Source organism: Salvelinus namaycush, chromosome 30, assembly GCF_016432855.1.
Source record: "Salvelinus namaycush isolate Seneca chromosome 30, SaNama_1.0, whole genome shotgun sequence".
Taxonomy (NCBI): domain Eukaryota; kingdom Metazoa; phylum Chordata; class Actinopteri; order Salmoniformes; family Salmonidae; genus Salvelinus; species Salvelinus namaycush.
The window spans coordinates 17,279,143-17,301,369 of NC_052336.1; the positions used below are offsets into that span (position 1 = coordinate 17,279,143).

General features: G+C 44.4%; 1 protein-coding gene across 4 annotated transcripts; it reads left to right on the forward strand.

Annotated features, from left to right (window-relative positions):
* Positions 1-961: 961 nt before the first annotated feature.
* On the forward strand, positions 962-21,857 carry LOC120024687 (ubiquitin carboxyl-terminal hydrolase 47-like). Of its 4 annotated transcripts, none has more exons than XM_038968925.1 (28): positions 962-1,207; positions 5,714-5,908; positions 6,517-6,630; positions 6,776-6,929; positions 9,222-9,318; positions 9,425-9,570; positions 9,777-9,856; positions 12,093-12,242; positions 12,493-12,588; positions 12,744-12,896; positions 13,147-13,323; positions 13,476-13,607; positions 13,775-13,851; positions 14,295-14,350; positions 14,555-14,667; positions 14,789-14,896; positions 15,137-15,344; positions 15,449-15,564; positions 15,722-15,841; positions 15,983-16,784; positions 17,712-17,887; positions 18,005-18,085; positions 18,275-18,390; positions 18,921-19,039; positions 19,359-19,489; positions 19,806-19,853; positions 19,973-20,103; positions 20,266-21,857. In XM_038968925.1, exons 1-28 carry the CDS (start codon positions 1,163-1,165, stop codon positions 20,438-20,440), a joined length of 4,116 nt encoding a protein of 1,371 aa, XP_038824853.1. In that variant the 5' UTR covers positions 962-1,162; the 3' UTR covers positions 20,441-21,857. The 4 variants fall into 4 exon arrangements, with proteins under 4 accessions (XP_038824853.1, XP_038824856.1, XP_038824857.1 ...); XM_038968927.1 differs by having other exon boundaries at positions 1,163-1,207; positions 13,147-13,305; positions 20,266-20,440; XM_038968928.1 differs by lacking the exon at positions 19,806-19,853.
* The last annotated feature ends 370 nt before the right edge of the window (positions 21,858-22,227 follow it).

Sequence of the window (22,227 nt, forward strand, 5' to 3'; positions counted from 1 at the left end):
GAAATTTGGCCAAAAGAATAATGAAATGAATTACATAAAATTGTTTCAACTTATTTCTATCATAGGTAAAGAATCCAAGCAGTACATCTCTCCACAATAGTGTAAAATCTTCATTATAATCTACTGATGTTTTGCCAGTTTCCTTACATAAATACAATGCCAAAAAAGATGCAACACCGTTTCTGGGTGGTCATTACAAAAGGTACGATTTAAGTTTATGTTTTTCTTAAACTTCTTCATATAGTGGTTGGCAGGATAATATTTATGAATAATTTAAAGGAAACTTCCTTAATTTAGTTAACAAGTAGTTATGTGTGTGGCAACATCCACACTTTTTCCCAACAGATATGATCAATTATACCGTTCCAAACCGTTCTATAAGGTATAGATAGATACAACATCCTGCTGAAACAAGGTTCGTATCGCTCGGTTGTTGAATGGACCAAAAGAGAAATATATTTTTCCTACTGATGAGTCAACAGGGTTAATGGAAGGTAGGTTCTGAGGGTCAGGCCTTGACACGTACCTGAATAATAAAGCAACACCTGAGGGAATGGCATCTAAAACATTGCAAAATCTTTAGGTGTTACAGGGATCTTGTAAAATGATAAAAATTCCTTATAACTAAGTAAAAAACCCTCTGCATTTACAAGTTGGCTCACCAATAGGATATTATTTCGGAACCAATATTCTAAAAACAAATAAGTATGTTTATACAATATATCCCGATTATTCCATATATAATATCTGTGTGGAGAAAAATGATGATTATAAATTAAAGACCATGACAAGAAAACCTGCGGATGAAAAGCACAGCGTTTCACTGGAACTTTGTCAATATTATAATTGTAAACACGCTCTACAGACTTGATCTACGTACTTAGATTATCAGTGACATCAGAGATGTTTAAGGATGTGACGATGATACCTTCTCTGAAATCTCGCGAAACTGAAGGCTGTCCATTTCCTCCCCATTGATAGCTGTGTGTTTGTGCTTAGGTGGTGTAACAGAAACTATCCAATATCATTTTCATACAAGTTTTTATTAGTTTCAGTTTAGTTGTACAGACCCTCGGGTTGAAAAAACACATTATGTTCACCGTCGTAAAGTTTTCCCGTTGACATCGAGCTCGGGTAGATGCCTGTATAAATTGTCGCACAAATGGAAATGGTGCCCAGCGAAGAGAATCAGCTCGTACTCAAAGAGGTGAGATTACGATAGCCAGTTCCAGAACGGGTTCTGGCAACAACGGGCCCTTGGCAATCATCCCTGTGACAGTAAATGATACAAACAACTTTTTAGTTAGGACAGAAAAGTAGTTGGTGGCATTATCTATTGACGCGTAAAACCGCAATGACAGAGTTGGCTAACTAACGTTAGCTTTCATCTAGCTAGTTAGAAAAGATTGCTAGCATGCTAACCGTAGCTAGCTACTGTAGCTTTAAGCCCGACTGTTTCGCTCAAAACGGCGTATTAACGTTTAACTAGGAAGCTATGGTGGACAAGAGGTAGCCAGCTAGCTACATGGAAAATAAAACAATTGTAGAGTAATAATTGCTAGTTTTCTTTGTTTGTTTGCTAGCTTGCTAATAATGTCGTTAGACATGGCTTTGAGCTGATGCTAACGTTAAATTGTAGTTGGCTAGCTTGTCAAAGCAAAGGCAAACTAGCCAGCTGGACGGTGTCGTTGTCGATGACAAGCTAGTTACAGATCGGGTAAACAAGAAAGTCCTTGTTGCAGGTTACGTTAGCTAGCCAGCTGGCTATCTATTTTTCTAAACATCAGTCTCGCATGACATTTTAGTTTCATAGCTAACGTTAACTATTTGATATATCGTGTACACAAAATGTGCTATTAGTTAGCTGTGATAATGTTAGATGCTCAGTAGAATTTAACTAGCTAGCAAGTAATGGTCCAATACCCTCATTCGCTTAATATAATTAGGGCTAACTGTTAACAATCTAAACGTTTTTATGACACGGTCAGTACCTCTTATTAACATTTCATAGGGTTGTTTTTGTGTCCACAATTGCCACACGAAGATTTATTGTAGCTAATCCGGCCACAGTCTTGCCTGAGTTTGCTGAAGTATAGTGCCAAGGGCTGTAGACAGTGAACTGCCTGCTTTCATTGCGATCAGAAATAATTACATTGTCTTTTGACATATTGTGTTAATCGCTTTCCAAGCTTTTGTAAATGGTACTAGAATGACAATTTAAATCATATATTAATTTAGAAATGTGTATCTAGCTAAGAAAGAATATAATGGCAGATCAAGGATAAAGTCAAGGAGTGCTGAGCCTCTGTTTAGGGTGGTATTAGGGCTGAGACTGGAATGTTGGCCTCAGTAGGATAATACTTCTCCTTAAAATGGAATTGACTAGTTTTAATCTGCTCTGGACAGCCTCTCTCAATAATCAAGTGTTCCCAGTGCTGAAGGCCCAAGCCGTTGTGCTGCTGTGCTCAGCGAAGCCTTGATCAGTTCTCTCTCCATCCCCCTAATCACGCAGCTGAAACCATTATTTCAGCTCTATGCAGGGCTCACTGCTCTCCACGGCCAAACTCTGATGACAATCTCCAACCCTACACACATCGCTGCCTGGGCCCCTGTCACTCTGCATTTGAGCATGGCTAGGCCTCATATTTCAGTGGATGTCTTGTGTAAAATAATGGAGAATCGTCTTTGTTATCCATTAACCAAGCAAGAGAACGATTCTTTCATTTTCGTCTCAATTTGAAATGGAACAGGTTAGGCGACTTGAAACAGAGCTTTTTTGACAGCAACAAAACTCAGTTTAAAGATCTTGTTATTGTCCAACCAATGAAGGCAATAGTCATTATTTGAAGCAGTAGCTTCACAACATATCCACTCCTGCCTACTGTTGAGTCGTCCAGAGGGAACTGGTTGGTTTAAACTTTGTAGAGCCACCTGCTAGCTGCTGTTAAAGCGCTTGACAGAAGTCGTGTGCAGTGGGATGAGTCAGCGGGGTGGAGAGTGTTTTCGGCCTCTGAGGTTAGACTTAGTCCTCAATCTGGCATTGAGCATAGGCACACCTGCTGTTGTATTGTTATAAAATTGTTCCTGTTGTCTCAAGTAAAACAAGGTCTGCAAGTCAAATATGTAGTTCTCTAAGTTGTGTAGGGTAGCTTCAAACACTCGTATAATGTCCTCTGTGCTGGTGGTGGCATTTGCCCTTGCCTGTTGCGTGAGCAGACTTTCCTAGGAGGTAACAGGACACTAATACTGTGTAAGGGCTATTGTATTTACGTGTTTGAGATTTTATAAAAATGTTAGTTTCAGACCTTTCATAACTATACTAGGGACATTTTATCTTCTTTCCAGGAAATTGTCTACAGTTTGTCAGATGTGCAAATGCATGTTAATGCAATGCAATTCCCATGGCAACTCATGTTAGTCCTAAATGTTCTTTTGAAAACCAAATCCCCAAGCAGGTTAACAAGCCCACTCTTGCTTTCCCTTTATGCAATGTTCACAGTTCCCGAGAAACAACATGCATAGAAAAGTTTCAGTATCTGTTTCAGGAAGAGTCATTAGACCTCAGGTGCTACTGTGAAACCAGGAAGTAAAGAGACACGTTTTTCCCCTCCCAGACTGTCTTCTTGATTGAAGAAAAAATGTGATCTTACAGACTGGAGTGACATGAAAATGAGACTGGAAATTACCAGCTGAAGTTCTGCTGAAATTCAGGGTTTTCTGCCAGCCAGCGACTATAGACCAGGTTGTTCTCACCCTCTGAAGGCTCATCAATAGAGTTAGTTTTGCTGTAGGCCTACTGATGCTGGGTGTTCGCTTGCTGTTATTTGCCCTATTGGAAGGAAAATGTTTTTCGGTGTCACCTGACTAGATCAATAATGACTTAACAGAAATCCAGACTAATAACTCTGGTTTTAGTTAAGTAATAATTCCCCTGTTTGTCATTTAGCCTAGATTCTCGTATCTGTTCTGTGTAGTGCGATTGTCTGTGCTCTATAGCACCTACGGCTGCATGTCAGCACCTTGCGACATTATCTGTGATAAAAATACCCCTAATCTGATGATTCACTCATGTGTTGACATCTGCGGCTTGTTTGTAGCATCGGCCGGGACATAGTTTGCCAAGATCACCAGCTTTACATAGAACAAGTAACTGTCTGTTTGATTTTAATAATACCTACAGTATTACTTGTGGTGTTTAGAAGTTAATTGAAAGCGTGCCATTCCCAGTTAGTTCGTCTGAGCCGTTGTGCTTGTGGATACATAGAGAAACTCTAGCATGTTGCATAACTGTTTCCCTTCTTGGTAACAGCTGTTTGCACTGTTTTAATCTTTGTGTTTTTCACCCCTCCTTCCCATGTGTCATTAGGGTATGTTTTGGAGTTGCAGGCAGAGTATTTTCGTTGAGATGAAGAAGAGGTTTTCTCAGGTAGTTCCTCCTAGCGGAGTGGATAGTCTGTGGCTGTGTGCAGCTTACTGTGTGGGGTTTGCTGATGACTGCATGGAGCATCAGGTTATTGCTGTCCTGAATGTTTTGCCAACCTACCACCAGCTGGTCACTGTGCCTCAACCTTAACAAAATAGTAACTTTTAGAATAGAGGGCTGATTGAGTGAGGGCCAGTTTTGTTAACCCAAATGGCGGTAACACCAGCCCAACATGACACACATGTAGGTTAAATACACAGAACATAGAAATTTTTGTTTGGGGGATGACTCATTTGAATTCTTTAGGAAAATACAAAAGGTTCTTCGATTAGGGAAACATTTGACAAATGCTAACACACCACATTCATGGACTATAATTGTGGACAATTAAATAAAGGTCACAATAAGCACTGGCCATGTAATGGTGCTGATAGACCTTTTAAGCTTGTGTTATTGCGTGAGCCTCACTGGAACAGTTGTTTTGGGCACACTTAGTCACGCAAACACCACTATGTCTTGGACAGGTTTCTTTTGTGTCATTCCTGGAAGGCCTGCTTTGGGGAAAATAGTCTTATACACTGTAGTGGACATTGTAATCATAACGAATGTTGGCTTCACTAGATTTGCTGAATAACTAGCCCATTTCATAAATAACATGGACAAAGCCAGACTGAATAGAAACAATGAGGTTGCGATGGTGTGAGGCTCTCACTAGACATGCAGATGGTAAACCAGACTAGCCCTATAGATTCAATGTATGCATGAGGCTCAAATCTTGATCTATCATTGCATGTTATGGTTTTTGGTCAATTTAATAATGTACTGTCATCCCGTCCCTTGAGTTACTTAACCAGATTAACCAGATATTTTCAGTTTCCTTACTGATGAGACATTCCTTATGGAGGAATTTTTGGCACTGTATGATAGTTTGGAAGCATGGCTCTGTTCCAGTCTCTGTAATGTGCCTCCCTCTCTAGGTTTGGGCAACTATTTTAATCTGCATCTTCCAAGAACGTAATGCAACGTAAGGTCCACACTGTAGGTCATATAATAGAAATCCTGCATTGTACCACCCGCCTGCTCTAGTTTCTTGTCTGGTGTTCGTTCGCCTGTTATGACATTCACGTGCGAGTATGAGAATGCCCTACCCACTGACTGCAGTCAAATCTCTCGGCTCCCTGAATGCATGCAAATAACCTGCTGATAACGTTTTAATATTTTGTCATGAAGTAGAACACTGAATGAAGGTGTGTGTGCTCTGCACTCAAGGTGTTTGTATGTATCCTACAGATAGAGAATGCGGCGGAGGAGCCCAGAGTGCTGTGCATAGTCCAGGACACTACCAATGCTAAGACGGTCAACGAGAGGCTCACCCTCAACTTGCCAGCCTCCACCACCCTCCCCAAACTCTTCGAGGATGTGGCCCACAAGGCGGGCTATGTGAACGGCACCTTTGACCTGGCATGGCGCAAGACAGGGGACATGGTGAGTCTGTGTCCTAAGACAACCTTATGATCCCAGGTCCCAGGGACCTTTCCCAGGTCCCAAACTCCAACCAAAACGTCCGTTGTTTGCTCCTCCTCCACACATGGCTATACTGTCTACTGTACGTCAGCTGTTCAACTGAGCCGCACTCACTGACCAACGGTTTGAAATAGTGCCGTTTGGATCCTCCCCATAGTGTGTAAATAGCATAATGTACGCCAGTCTCTTTCTTTCCTGTCCCTGAAGTAATCTGAGGCTGGAGTTCTCACAAGAGTAGGTCAGTGGATTAAGCTCTTTCCACTGCTGGCTACCCCCCCCCCCCCTTTTCTACAGCCAACATCACATGACAAAACACTGCGGTTCATAGCATGCTCCACAAACTGGTCCTAAAAGCTCATCTTTTGAATGATCATGGGGAGGATTCTCCTTATGAATTCAATGGGAACCTCTGATTGACAGGTTGATTCGGTTGTATTGTGGGGAACTACTGAACTTTTTCAATCTCAAATCCTAGTTTTATTTTGTTTGCGTCTGCAATTATTTTCTCATGTTCAGACCTGCCTGTCCAAACTGAAGGGTGTTTTTTCTCTTTTTCTGTTCTCCCCCAGGGGTCGCTGGACCCCAGCAGTGAGATGTCCCTCACTGAGTCCGGGTTCGAGCCCGGGAAGAGGAACTTCCTCCAACTCACAGACAAGGACGGAGAACAGCCTCAGATTGCATCGGTGAGTGAGTGGGAAGATGAGAGTTAATGGTTAATATGAATACCAGCATGCCTAGAGCATTCCCCTGGAGGAGGGATTGACATGCAGTTCATTCTTGGTAGACTAGTGGTAGCTATGAGCTGAAGCTTAATTCTCCTTTGTGTAGGATGAGTCGGGGACAGCGAGCAGCAGTGGTCTGGATGACAGCTCCCAGGAGCGCTTCATCGGCCCCCTGCCCAGAGACGGCACGGTGGGCTGCAGCAGCGACTACAGCAGCCCCAGCTACTCCTACTCCTCCATCCTCAACAAGTCTGACACAGGTACACCCTTTCTGTCAACAGCATAGACTTGACCTCACTTCCTGTTACGTAACCCCCCTGACAGCTCACTTCATGAAGCAGATGCTAAGCTACAGGACTGTTTTGCTAGCACAGACTGGAATATGTTCTGGTATTCTTCCGCTGGCATTGAGGAGTACACCACGTCTGGCTGGCTTCATCAACTGGCTTCATCAATAAGTGCATTGATGTCATCCACACAGTGACTACGTACATACCCCAACCAGAAGCCCTGGATTACAGGCTGCATCTGCACTGAGCTTAAGGGTAGAGCTGCTGCTTTCAAGGAGTGAGACTATAACCCGGAAGCTCCCGCTATGCCCATCGATGAACCATCAAACAGGCAAAGCGTCAAAACAGGACTAGGATTGAATCGTACTACACCGGCTCCGACACTCGTCGGCTGTGGCAGGGCTTGCAAGCTATTACAGACTACAAATGGAAGCACAGCCGCAAGCTGCCCAGTGACACAAGCCTACCAGACGAGCTAAATTACTTCTATGCTCGCTTCGAGGCAAGTAACACTGAAACATGCATGAGAGCATCAGCTGTTCCGGATGACTGTAATCATGCTGTCCGTAGCTGATGTAAGACCTTCAAACAGGTCAACATTCACAAGGCCGCAGGGCCAGACGGATTAACAGCACATGTACTCTGAGCATGCGCTGACCAACTGGCAAGTGTCTTAACTGACATTTTCAACCTGTCCCTGACTGAGTCTGTAATACCAACATGTTTCAAGCAAACCACCATAGTCCCTGTGCCCAAGAACACTAAGGTAACCTGCCTAAATGACTACCGACCCGTAGCGCTCACATCTGTAGCCATGAAGTTCTTTGGAGGCTGGTCATGGCTCACATCAACACCATTATCCCAGAAACCCTAGGCCCACTTCAATTTGCGTACCGCCCCAACAGATCCACAGATGATGCAATCTCTATTGCACTCCACACTGCTCTTTCCCACCTGGACAAAAGGAACACCTATGTGAGAATGCTGTTCATTGACTACAGCTCAGCGTTCAACACCATAGTGCCCTCAAAGCTCATCACTAAGCTAAGGACCCTGGGACTAAACACCTCCCTCTGCAACTGGATCCTGGACTTCCTGACAGGCCGCCCCCAGGTGGTAAGGGTAGGTAACAAAATATCCACCACGCTGATCCTCAACATGGGGTCCCCTCCTGTACTCTTGTTCACTCATGACTGCACGGTCAAGCACGACTCCAACACCATCAAATTTGCCGACGACACAACAGTGATAGGCCTGATCACCGACAGATGAGACGGCCTATAGGGAGGAGGCCAGACCTGGCCGTGTTGTGCCAGGACAACCTCTCCCTCAACGTGATCAAGACAAAGGAGATGATTGAGGACTACAGGACAAGGAGGACCGAGCACGCCCCCATTCTCATCAATGGGGCTGTAGTGGAGCTGGTTGAGAGCTTCAAGTTCCTTGGCGTCCACATCACCAACAAATTATCATGGTCCAAACACACCAAGACACTTGTGAAGAGGGCACGACAAAGCCTATTCCCCCTCAGGAGACTGAAAAGATTTGGCGTGGGTCCTCAGATCCTCAAAAGGTTCTACAGCTGCACCATCGAGAGCATCCTGACTGGTTGCATCACTGCCTGGTATGGCAACTGCTCGGCCTCCAACTGCAAGGCACTAGAGTAGTGCGTACATCCCAGTAAAGCACTGGGGCCAAGCTTCCTCCCATCCACGACCTCTATACCAGGCTGTGTCAGAGGAAGGCCCTAAAAATTGTCAAAGACTCCAGCCACCCTAGTCATAGACTGTTCTCTCTGCTACCACACGGCAAGCGGTACCGGTGTGCCAAGTCTATTTTCAAAAGACTACTTAACAGCTTCTACCCCCAAGCCATAAGACTCCTGAACAGCTAATCAAATGGCTACCCGGACTATTTGCATTGCCCCCCCCCCCCCCCCCCCTTACGCTGTTGCTACTCTCGGTTTATTATCTATGCGTAGTTACTTTAACTTTACCTACATGTTCATATTACCTCGACTAACCGTTTCCCCCGCACATTGACTCTGTACCGGTACCCCCTGTATATAGCTTCGCTATTGTTATTTTACTGCTGCTCTTTAATTATTTGTTACTTTGATTTTTTACTTAACACTTCTTTTTTCTTAACTGCATTGTTTGTTAAAGGCTTGTAAGTAAGCATTTCACTGTAAGGTCTACACCTGTTGTATTCGGCGCATGTGACAAATTACTTTTGATTTCATGTCTTTCTCCCCCTCTGCAGGATATGTGGGTTTGGTTAACCAGGCCATGACCTGCTATTTGAACAGCCTTCTACAAACACTGTTTATGACCCCGGAGTTCAGAAATGCACTGTACAAGTAAGTACCTGTTCTCGTGAAGCTGTTTTGTATTGTTCTAAACAACGGTATTTAATGAAGAGCTTTGTCCTAAAACTATTTTCTACTTGTCCACTGTTCCCTCCAGCTGGGAGTTTGAGGAGTCGGAAGAAGACCCGGTTACCAGCATCCCTTACCAGCTACAGAGGCTGTTTTTGCTGCTGCAGACCAGTAAGAAGAGGGCCATCGAGACCACCGACGTGACCCGCAGCTTTGGCTGGGACAGCAGCGAAGGTGGGCTGTCACACTGCTACATCTAGGCAGCCTCCCCGTAACCAGGAGGAGCCTAGGCTCAACCGCTTCTGATGTTTTGATAAAGGAACTGGAAGAGTGTGGGGGAAGGGGTACTTTGTTTGTTTTGTCACACAGTTCACTGTCTTAACTGGTCTGTGTGTGTTATCTATGTCTCTTCTGTTGTGTCTGTGTATCTGTGTTTTCAGCCTGGCAGCAGCATGACGTCCAGGAGCTGTGTAGGGTCATGTTTGATGCCTTGGAGCAGAAATGGAAGCAGACAGAGCAGGTATGAAAGAAAAGTGAACCCTGCTACTTGTCTGAAAACACTAATCCAGGGAGCCAATGAGGGGCCTCCCCCAGGCCCAGAACAAAGGGCCTTCTGTGGGAAGGTGAGAAAGAGCCAGTAAGGCTGAGGGTTAGCGTTTTCTGATCTCAGGAGTTTGGTATGAACCGTAAACACTTAATTCACTGTGGATAGAAGCACTAGGCTCCTACATGTGTGCTCCTGCATTTAGCTGTATTTGTAAAGAATGCTCTGCATTATCAGTGGTTAATCAAAGTCCCATTTTGATTTTTGCTATATTTGTGTCCCCAGCAGCAGTTTTCTCCACTTACGGTACTTATTTGAACTTCTATTATTGTTTTCTTAAACTGTTTGTTTTTATTTGTCATTTAAAAAATTACATGTACACATTACATGCATACAAAAAATGTGAACGGGATTGCACAATAAAGTCAGATTTATTTCTGCTGTGGTCCCTATTTCTTTGGGTTGTTGACAAACACGGAGTGTACAAAACATTAAGAATGCCTTCCTAATATTGAGTTGCACACCCTTTTACCCTCAGAACAGCCTCAACTTGTCGGGGCTTGGTTTCTAAGGTGTCAAAATCGTTCCACAGGGATGCTGGCCCATGTTGACTCCAATGCTTCCCACAGTTGTGAAGTTGGCTTGATGTCCTTTGGGTGGTGGACCATTCTTATTACACATGAGAAACTGTTGAGTGTGGAAAAACTGATTTGCAGTTCTTGCCACAAATCGGTGCGCCTGGCACCTACTATCATACCCCATTCAAAGGCACTTACGTTTGTCTTGCCTATTTACCCTCTGAATGTCACACACAATCCATGTCTCAATGCATAAAAATCCCCCTTACCTGTCTCCTCCTAATCTACACTGATTCGAATGGATTTAACAAGTGACGTCAATAAGGGATCAGCTTTCACCTGGTCAGGGAAAGATGTTCTTAATGTTTTGCACACTCAGGGTAGATTAGTTACATATTCCAGATATATACAGACATGAAAATGTTTGCTACTTTTCAATTGTTAGCTAGCTTTTTACATTCTATTTAAATGAGGTTATTGTTGGTATGGCTTTAAGTTGCTATGGTAGTTTGTTTTACTCAACAGCACTGGAATATAAAAAAGGGTTCTTACCAGATATACTCTTATATTTAAAATGGTGAAAGTCTCTGGCGCAGGTATTATACTGGTGGACATCTCTAAATAAACATAATTGGATAGGTATGTGAGGGCTGAGTCAGTGATAATCCTGTGGACCTTACCAGATCAGTTCAATTAATAACATTTATTTTTACACAGATAGCCACCCTAGCTGCTTAAAACGCTGGACCTCCAGATAAGTTCGAGGGCCGGGGGAGTTAAAATACAATTCTTTCAAGCTTGTTTTATCAAAAGTTTTTAAATCCTAAATTGTTTAGATGTTTGTGGCTGCTGGTGAACCATGATGAGCACACATAATCAGTGACACTGAACTAGCTTACCTGCCAAACTCTTCAGGGTGTCAATATCAAGCCATTTAGAGGTCTGAGCTAGGAATTATATTTTGGGGTTTATTTTTGTTAAACATAATCTCACAGGTCAGGTACCTATCAAATTAACACCCAAGGTGGTGTTTTTGGTCTAACCTCTGAGTTGCCCACTTTGACACTGAAACCAGGGGACCTTGCAAGCGTTACTCTGGAACCAAATAAGCCATTTGGAAATATTGGATAACTCTGCTCTAAGGATCTCTTCTACTGAGGCTTTGTTCTTTTGGGACACCAATTGAGCAGAGTCATCCGCATACAAAAACTATTTACAAGAGCAGGCTGATTTTCATATTATTAATGTACAGTAGGAAGAGCAGTGGACCAAGGACACTCCCCTGCGGGACTCCACAGCTAATCTCCTTTTGCATTAGACAGTTTTCCATTAACATCCAACACTTGGACCAATTGGTCTCTACCTGTTAAATAGGGTCTTACCCAGTTAATGAGCCTGCTGTTGCAATCACATATTAAGTGAAATGTGTTGACTCTTTGAGAGGAGCCGAGTCATTGTCTTTGGGGAGTGTTAGAGTTTAGGGAGTTTACATTATTATTAAGCTGGCATAGAGTTGTGTGAGTAGTAGGTTCAGTGTGAGCAGTGAAGAGCGTATTTCAGAATTCTGAGAGATACATGTGTGTGAGTGTTGTGACTGCTTGGGCCTGACTCCCTCGTGTTGTGTTCCCCCTCAGGCTGACCTGATTAACCAGCTGTACCAGGGGAAGCTGAAGGACTATGTGCGCTGTCTGGAGTGTGGCTATGAGAGCTGGAGGATTGACACCTACCTGGACATCCCACTGGTCATCAGACCATTTGGGGCCAGCCAGGCTTATGGCAGCGTGGTGCGTGTCTCTCTGCCTCCATCTCTTATGTCTCTGCCCTTCTTCATGACTATAGCAGTATTAATCCAAGTGTGTGAAGAGATCAAAGCTATGATGGTCATTTATGTATTCACCGCGCAGACACTGAAGTCCAGACCCTGCTGTATGCTCCTGCATTTTCCTAAGACTGTTAATAGTAAGACAGTGTAATGTGACGTAGATGTGGTCAGAGTTGTAACTGATACAGTGCCTTTGTGACTCACTGAAACAGGAGGAGGCTCTGCAGGCCTTCGTCCAGCCAGAGACTCTGGACGGGGCCAACCAGTACTTCTGTGAGCGCTGCAAGAAAAAATGTGATGCCCGTAAGGTGAGTATACAGACTAGGGATCTTGTTGATGTTAAGACCACACTTCCCTTTGGGTCATGGGAGAACTGATGGGGGGGGGGTATTGAGTGAAGGTGGTCACTGGTCTGCCCAGGCAATTTGTGTTCTGACCCATGCCCTTTGCCCTCCCTCCACAGGGGCTGAGATTTCTGCACTTTCCCTACCTGCTGACTCTGCAGCTGAAGCGTTTTGACTTTGACTACACCACTATGCACCGCATCAAACTCAACGACCGCATGTCCTTCCCTGAGGAGCTGGACATGGGTCCTTTCATCGACGTGGAGGACGAGGTGAGACACACCAGCCCAGTGTGGCCTCCTATGTGTTTTATACTCTAGATAGAATAATGATATCAGGCCCGGGGTGGAATAGTGCCAGGCCTTCAGGTCCACTCAAATTAGATTTTCGATTATGTTTCATGTATTAGTAATTTCCATGAAGTCATTATTAATTCATGAGTGTTACTGATACCTGAACTCTGTCTGCTTTCTCTCTCTTTCCATCCTGCTCTTTGTTTTTGATCAATGCCTGCTCTCATAGAAATCTCCTCAAACGGAGAGCTGCACTGACAGCGGGGCAGAGAATGAAGGCAGTTGCCACAGCGACCAGATGAGCAACGACTTCTCGGCGGACGACGGTGTGGATGAGGGCATCTGCCTGGACAGTGCCAGCAGTACTGAGAGGGCCCTGAAGCCAAAGGTACCCAGCCTCAACACTGTATGTAATACCACACAAACCGTCCTTACACTCTAGCACCCGTACTCCCTGTGTCTTATAGCCCATCCTGGTCTGTTTGCATGTAGTGCAATCTGCTGTCATTAGATTTAATTGTTAGCCAATTGTCTCTCCTGCCCCTGTCTCGTCTACAGAGTTCATTGACCTTTGAGCTGTTCTCGGTCATGGTACATTCGGGCAGCGCTGCAGGTGGCCACTATTATGCCTGCATTAAGTCCTTCAGCGATGGCCAGTGGTACAGTTTCAACGACCAGCACGTCAGCAAGGTTATCAGTCTTACAATAACTTATGTTTACTATGCATGTAATACTAGACAAAACAACTCAACACAGGTTGCATCAACATAACTCCTGTCATTGTAACTGACAGTTGTCAGAAACACAACGGTGGTGGTCCAGTGTGTTGATGTGTGTGTGTGTGTGTCCTTATATAGATCACCCAGGAAGACATCAGGAAAACATATGGAGGGTCCTCGGGGAGCAGAGGCTATTACTCCAGTGCCTTTGCCAGGTCAGTGGAGCTCCTGTCTCTGTCAATCTCTGGATTGATCTGAAATCAATATGTCCCTGAACACATCTCACTCCCATGCCTGGCTCTCCCATCTCACAATCTCATTGTATGTACCTACTAATGCATGCCTACATGGCCAGAACATTACCAGCATCTGTTCACTTCCCACTCCACACACCGCAACGTTCAATACCAGAGGAAGCTTTAATGGGGATGAACTGGGGCTTGTTTACTCAGAGCCCTACATTTTATTGAAGTCTCCCTGGGAGAACAACAAGAGGGTGGTTATTCAGGCTAGGACAAAGCCCTGTTGATAACTGAGCTTTTACGTAATGCACTGTTCTTTCATGTGTTTGGAAAGGAAGATGGAACTCTCTAAGATTTGGCTACTCATTTTCCTTTTCTCCATTTGCATTTAATAAGATGTTTTTCTGTTCCAACAGCTCTACGAATGCGTATATGCTGATTTATAGGTTGAAAGACCCCTCAAGGAATGCAAGTAAGGGAAACATATTGAACCAAGTCTAGTTCCATAATCAAGTTTGCTTTTAAATGTCTAAAATGACTGTTCATCTGTATAAAGTTGAATATGTGGGTATAACAATCCTAGTAGGTTTTACTTTCCTAGTCTCTCTCAATGACTTGGACCCCCAGTTAGTTATGGTGATCTCTTGACTGATGGGCCGTGTTGTTACCACTGCAGAGTATCTGGATTGTGATGACTTCCCTGAGCACATAAAGCATCTGGTCCAGAGGGAGAAGGAGTCTGAGGAGCAGGAGAAAAGACAGAGGGAGATCGAGCGTAATACCTGCAAGGTACATCCTCCTCCTGTGGACTTTCCCATGGTCAACGGTGTCGGTCATTTGACTGAATGTTGTTCTGTTGTTTTTCACAGGGGTTGTATTGTTGTTAATTGCTCTGTATTTCTCTTGTCAGATCAAGCTGTTCTGCATGCATCCGGTGAAGATGATGGCTATAATGGAGAACAAGCTGGAAGTGCACAAGGACAAGACGCTCAGAGAGGCAACAGAGATGGCCTACAAGGTACGTCAGAGTGGAAGCTAAACGGGGAGGAAAGCATTGAAAGCTAATCTCACTCAGCAGCTGCAGTTCATACCAGCCAGCGGTCGGTGTCAGAATAGAGAGTGGTCCTAGGATAAACATAGTTCTAAGAATAAAAGGGGGGTTACAATGGCCAAGAGAAGCTTCAAAACATTACCTTATGTGTCTATTAGCAATTGGATGTGTTTGTGTGTGTCTTTGGCCAATCATTCTGCCCCATAGCTCATGGAACTGGATGGGGTGGTCCCGCTGGACTGCTGTCGCCTGGTCAAGTACGATGAGTTCCATGAGTACCTGGAGCGCTCGTACGAGGGCGAGGAGGACACCCCCATGGGGCTGCTGCTGGGCGGGGTCAAGTCCTCCTACATGTTTGACCTGCTGCTGGAGACCCGCAGACCAGAGCAAGTCTTCCAGCCATACAAACCCGGAGGTCAGTAAAACACATTCAATAATTTAAATATAATACTAAAACTAGCAACTCTTTTAGCCTTTTCGGAAATTAGTTGTGTGTGACTGGTTGGTGTGTCTCTGTAGAGGTGATGGTGAAGGTTCACGTGGTGGATCTGAAGACTGACACTGTTGCCCCTCCCGTCAGCATCAGGGCCTACCTAAACCAGTCAATCACTGAGTTCAAGCAGCTCATTGCACAGGTAAGTTCAGACACTCTTCTTTAATTCTTCCTTTCTATCTAATACAGTCTAATCCAACCTGATACAGTCCACACTTGTAAGACCATAAAATCTGCCAGTATTTGTTTTGGGATCTGTGGTGAAGTATCTCCACTGTGTGTGTATTGTTTGTTGAAAGGCCACAGAGCTCTCAGCTGAAACCATGCGTGTCGTCCTGGAGCGCTGCTATAATGACCTTCGGCTTCTCTACGTGCCCAACAAGACACTGAAAGCAGAGGGTTTCTTCAGGAGCAACAAGGTCACACTCTACTTTATTTTTGTCCTTTCCAGCTTGTGTCTGCTGTGTTAAATTATGTTTACAGATACACAACATTTTCAGCAGGGCTTTGATCGCAGATGTAACACAAACCTAATTTGTCCATTATCTGGTTTCTCTTAGGTTTTTGTGGAAAGCTCTGAATCCCCAGATCACCAGGTCACTTTCACTGATTCCCTCTTGTGGAAACTGCTGGATCGCCATGGGAACACAATCCGCCTGTTTGTCTCGCTCCCTGTGCAATCCCCCGGCACCAACATAACTATTTGCCAAAAAGTGGACGGCGACCCTGAGGAGTGCTCTGAGGGGTCAAAGGTCAACAGGAATTCTGTAGAGACCATCCTGGAGGAGAGCACAGAGAAGCTGAAGAACCTGTCCCTCCAGCAGCAGCAGGGCTCCAGCACCAGTGACAGCCAGAAGAGCTCAGACACCAGCGACTTCGAGCACATCGAGTCCCCCTCACCCTCTCAGGAACCAGACTCCTCCTCCGTATCCGCTGTCGTTGCAGTCGACAACCGAGAGCTGGAGAACCGGATCCGGGTGGCCAGCGGCGGGGGGGCCTACTCTGACCCGGAAACCCAGTTCCCTGGGGAGGAGCGCTCGGACTCTGAGGTGAACAACGATCGCAGCACGAGCTCAGTGGACAGTGACATCCTGAGCTCCAGCCACAGCAGTGACACGCTGTGCAACGCTGACAGCGGCCCCATCCAGCTGGCCAATGGCCTGGACTCACACAGCATCACCAGCAGCCGCCGCTCCAAGGCCAATGAGGGCAAGAAGGAGACGTGGGACACAGCCGAGGAGGACAGTGGCACAGACAGCGAGTATGATGAGAATGGGAAGAGCAAGGCGGAATCCTATTACCTCTACTTCAGAGCAGAACCATATGCACAGGAGGACGGCTCTGGGGAAGGAGGCCAGAAATGTACGTCTTCTAAATCTGTTTACAAATGCAGGTCTTTGATTCTAATCTTGTTTAGTCTGTCCTAACTTTTTTTGATTGAATGTTTAGTTTGTGGGAACTGTAGAATTTTTTTTTTTTTAACCTTTTTCTGTGGAATAAGTGTGGGTCGTTCATACTATGAATTGAATCACTTTTTTACAGCACCGTTTTGATTTGAACGAAACCTTCCATACATGTTTTCCCATGTTAGAAGTCGTCAGAAAGTGCTCAAAGATTACCAATTTTTCATACCCCACCATGAGACATCCATGCACACCCGCATGTGTGTATGTCTGTGGTATGTGTGTACACGTGTGCTTGTGAGAAATGGGGAGAATGCTGTAGCAGGCCTCACTCTCCATTGGATTTGCTTATACTGTATAATAAGATTTGAAGGTGTTTAAGATCTGAGAGAGGGAGAACGCTGTAAATATAGTACGATACAGAAACGGCTGTAGTTCACAAACAGCAATAAGTTTAATCATATATTTGGGCTTAGAACAGGTCAGATAACAATACTATATGCTTTTAAACTATTTCATTCTTAAATGTATTTCAAAATGCTGAAGTCATTTTAAAGTATGATAGAGAATAACAATACTAAAATGTCAATATGGCCTGTCTAGACACTTGTGCTAACTGTGTTGATACCAAATTTCATGCATTTACACAAAACAGAATTTCTGGCACATTTTTGATATCGTACTAAATATAGTACATGAATGTGAATGGGTTAATTTAAGATAAGCACTCATGTCAGTTATCTGATAGAGCAACACCTCGAGGGTTAAGAAACACTGGTTTAGATGCTGTTAGAACAAAATCCACATGTAGTATTTAATATACTGTTATATGATTAGTTTGTTCCAACTAATTGAAACATATGTTTTGGTGCTGTTTGCCTGTCAGGTGTACTGGTCCACGTGGATAAGAGGATAACTCTGTCAGCGTTCAAACAGAACCTGGAGCCTTTCGTGGGAGTCACCTCTACCCAGTTCAAGGTGTTCCGCGTCTACGCCAACAACCAGGAGTTTGAGAGTGTACGGCTCAACGAGACCCTCTCCTCCTTCTCTGACGACAACAAGGTCCGTAGCGTCTCACTATCTGCCCCTTTCAAAACATGACTTTTTTCAAAAGATGTTTTTTTTTTTTTTTTTTTACAAACAATCTTATCCATGACGCTCCTCTTGGTCTTCTTACAGATAACCATTCGATTAGGCAGAGCACTGAAGAAGGGCGAGTATCGGGTGAAAGTGTACCAGCTACTAGTGAATGATGCAGAGGTAAGGACCGGGATGAGCTGATGTTTCTTCACACACACAAGTGATTGTTATTCGGTGTTGTGCAATTTCCTCACTTAAAAGCAGTCTGTAGGTGTGTCACTGATGGATTTGTCACCAGGGTGTATTATGTGACAGTTGTATATGTCATTGTGTTTCATGCTTAAGTGTGTGTGTGTCTCTCCTCCCCAGCCCTGTAAGTTCCTCGTAGACACAGTGTTTGCTAAGGGCATGACTGTGAAACAGTCCAAAGAGGAGCTAATGCCTCAGCTGAAAGACCAATGCAAGCTGGACCTCAACATCGACAAGTGGGTTCCACCTTACACACTTAAAAACATGTACAGTCAAGTAACTCTAATCTGCATATCTAAAATGATCTATGTACACAATCCAATGCACACGAATGTATGGGCACACATGCAACCATACATCAAATATTATACACTTGAATCCTTTACCTACATATTTTCTTCTGAAAACATTTGTTGACTGTAAAAGGTACCACAGGTGTCTTCGTGGTGATACAATCAGAATGTCAGTCTTTAGTCATTTAGAAGACGCTCTTAACCCTAGTTGCTCTGGATAAGTGCCTTGCTCAAAGGCACATCGACAGATTTTTCACCTCGTCCGCTCGGGGATTCAAACCAGCGGCCTTTCGGATACTGGCCAAACGCTCTTAACCGCTAGGCTACCTGCTGCAGATCCTCTCACTTCAAAGTATTATGGGTGCCTTTGTTCTACTATGGATGGGTACTGTGAGTGACCTTTTAAAGCACTGACTCACAGCTGATGCTTATTGCTAGAAGTGTTGTTGAATCCCAATTGTGTGTGGGGTCAGGTTCCGTCTCAGGAAGAAGACGTGGAAGAACCCAGGGACAGTGTTTCTGGACTACCACGTCTACGAGGAGGACATCAACATCTCCAGTAACTGGGAGGTCTTTCTGGAGGTTCTAGATGGTAATACTGGTTTGCTATTGTTTCGACTACTCTCTTCAGAACAATTGTAAATCGCCTCATGGTCATCATAGCCTGAAAAGAGACAAACTTACTCTAAAATATATTACTGCTTTATATCAAACGCCTATATTAGGTCACGTAAAAATGGCTTTAGAGGAAGCTTTAACAATTACTTCTGTAAAAGGAAAAGCCCTGTAGAACTGAATTGTCTCATCTGAATGAGTATCACTTGTGAGAGAGAGAAAGAGAGGCAGACCGAGGCAGTGGGTGTGTGTGCTCGCTCAGCCATCTCCAACCCTCTTCTCCTGCCCCTTTCCAGGACCGGAGAAGATGAAGTCCATGTCCCAGCTGGCTGTGCTGACCCGCCGCTGGACCCCCGCCCAGATGAAGCTGGAGCCCTTCCGGGAAGTGGTTCTGGAGAGCAGCAGTGTGGAGGAACTCAAGGAAAAGGTGTGTGTGTATTCACGTCCTGAATGTGGTGCCAGGCCTTGTACACTGGTGCACATGTCTGAGGCCACAGACACGCTGGATTGCAAGGCAGCACTGTGGGATGGTCTTACCCACTAAGTGCACGCTCCCAGCAACATCACTGGGTCTGATGCACCACTTGGGAGTAGTGAGATGCACTGTAACTTTTCACATCACAGTATATATAACATCAGCCTCCTAGACTTTGAGATGCATAATTAGATGTTGCAAGGTAAATTATAGGGCATGCTAAATGGATATTAAAAGGTAATTTATGACATCAATTCTCTCTCTCCAGCTCAGTGAAATAAGTGGTGTTCCTCTTGAAAACCTGGAGTTTGCCAAAGTAGGTGAACTGTTTTTGATGCTGTTAGGATTTATTTTTACCCTTGCGTTGATTCACTCCACTTAATTTCCTGAAATGTTTCCCAATTTACTGACTGGCGTCCTGATTGTCTCCTGCAGGGGCGCGGAACATTTCCTTGTGATATCTCGGTATTGGAGATCCATCAGGATCTGGACTGGAACCCTAAAGTGTCCACTCTGAATGTGTGGCCTCTGTACATCTGTGATGATGGTGCTGTGGTCTTCTACAGGTAAACCCATCATACTCTGCCATACTGGAACAGGGCCCTTTGCCATTTCAAATGAGTAGCTGTTGTGAAATGACAATGGGATGTTCAGGAAAATTGCAGATATTTGGTTTAATATAGGTATATTCTCCAGAAAGTCTCACCGCTTGTGCTCTGGGGTTTCAGGGACAGCACAGAGGAGCCTATGGAACAGTCTGAAGATGAACGCAATGAGCTGATGAAGAGGGAGAGCAGCCGCCTGCTGAAGACTGGCCACCGGGTCAGTTACTCACCTCGTAAGGAGAAGGCCCTTAAGATCTACCTGGATGGGGGCCCGGTCAAGGACCCGGGGCAGGACTGAGGCCCTTCTGAGGCCCGTCCCAGTTAGCTGGTTGGCCTGCCTGCCGCAGTGTAGCTTGGCCCGGCCAGGGGACCCTGTCTGGCGTGGGGCCCCACGTTGACTCGACGACGTCACCAGATCAGTGCGTCTCACACCATCTCTCGTCCTCCCATCTGAGCTCTAGGGGAAAGAGAGTGGCTCAGAAATCATATTGTGCACTATAGTTTATTGTACTGTGAAGTTTAAAGGGAAGTGCAAAAGCTATTCAATAAAAAAAATACTATACAGACAAATCAATTTAACGAAAATGTTCCAGACATGGGTGCACGATCAAAGTAGAGCTGTGTAGCCAGAGGGAAAGACAAGTCTGTCAGTTTCCTCCTTCTCCGCAACACTTTATTTCTCCTCATCTCCCTCTTGCACTTGGGTTTCTCGCTCTCCCTCTGTTAGGTAGACTAGCGATAGAGCCTACCTGACCCATCTGTGAACATGTACCTGGTTCAAATTCTCCACATCTGATATTTCACCAGGCTAGAGCGATGCTCGTCCCACCCACCCACTTTAGAGACTGAGTATAAAGCCAAGAATATCTACGACAACAACCTCACTTTGTCTTCTTCCAGTTTCTTTGTCTTCTTTAATCCAAACTGCAGTTTTTTTTATCCTTGGCAAATCAATACGTAGTTCACACTCAACATTTAATGACCTCTGTCTTCTCTGATTCTATAAAATGGTCATTTTTGATTTGCTGACGTGGAGGGTTTCTGCTGTTTTCCCAGAATGCCACAGTGTACATCACTGTGGAAACTCCTCTTACTGCTGCTCCACCCCCTATGCTTTATAGGAGCTCAGCCTCACTTCCTCCTGATTCACTGATACGTGTTAGTCCTCCAATTACCAAGGAAATGGCAACTAGACCACCATGTAGACTATGTTAAGGAGCTCATCATTTTGTTCAATGTAAATTATTTTGATGTTATTTTGTGACCTCTGGCACACATTAAAAACATTTTGTCTGTATTTAACCTTATGTTAATTTAGAAACCTGTTTATTTCTGCACGATGTGAACGGTGTGCGTGTCTGTCGAGGCCACGTGCATGCTGATTGCTTGACGGGCGGGAGCCCTCAGTGGTTTCGGAGATGGTTGGGGGCAATATATACCTGCTAATGCTTCTCAGACTGAGCAGAGGGCATAGACCTTACTGGACCAGCTGACTGGGTATCCACGCTGCAGGGCCCAGCAGAGCTCCTCTGTGCTTCTAATGCTGCCTGCCACAAGCTGTTCACAGTAGAAATGCCAATAAAATAATTTGTTTCTTTGTTTTGAGGTTTACATCTTGTGTGAACATAGTTAAGGTGATTTTAGAATTGAAATTGTTTTTTTCATAACTGCAGTATTCTGTTATTGTAAATTAAAAACTTTGAATCCCCACTTTACCAAAATCTGCATTTATATGGATTGAACATGGTATACATATAAGAATATTTACATCTCAATAATAGACATCTACATTTTCAAAGCCTTTTATTTTCTTATGAGCAAAAGTTGTGCAAGCTGCATGTGTCTGGGTTATAGTTTCCATTACCAAGTTGTGGGCATGATGAGCTGACCTGTCATATTCTGTCAAAGTGCTCCATATATTCAGAAATTTTATCTGTCCTTGTTTAAATCACTATTTAAAACAAAAAACAGGACTAAGCAAGCTACAGTGCATTGTGTTTGAACAAAGGGCCTCAACGGTGCATCCTTAAGGTAGGCACATAAGTGAGACATCAGAGAGAGCAGGATGGGGTATGTTTTAAGTAC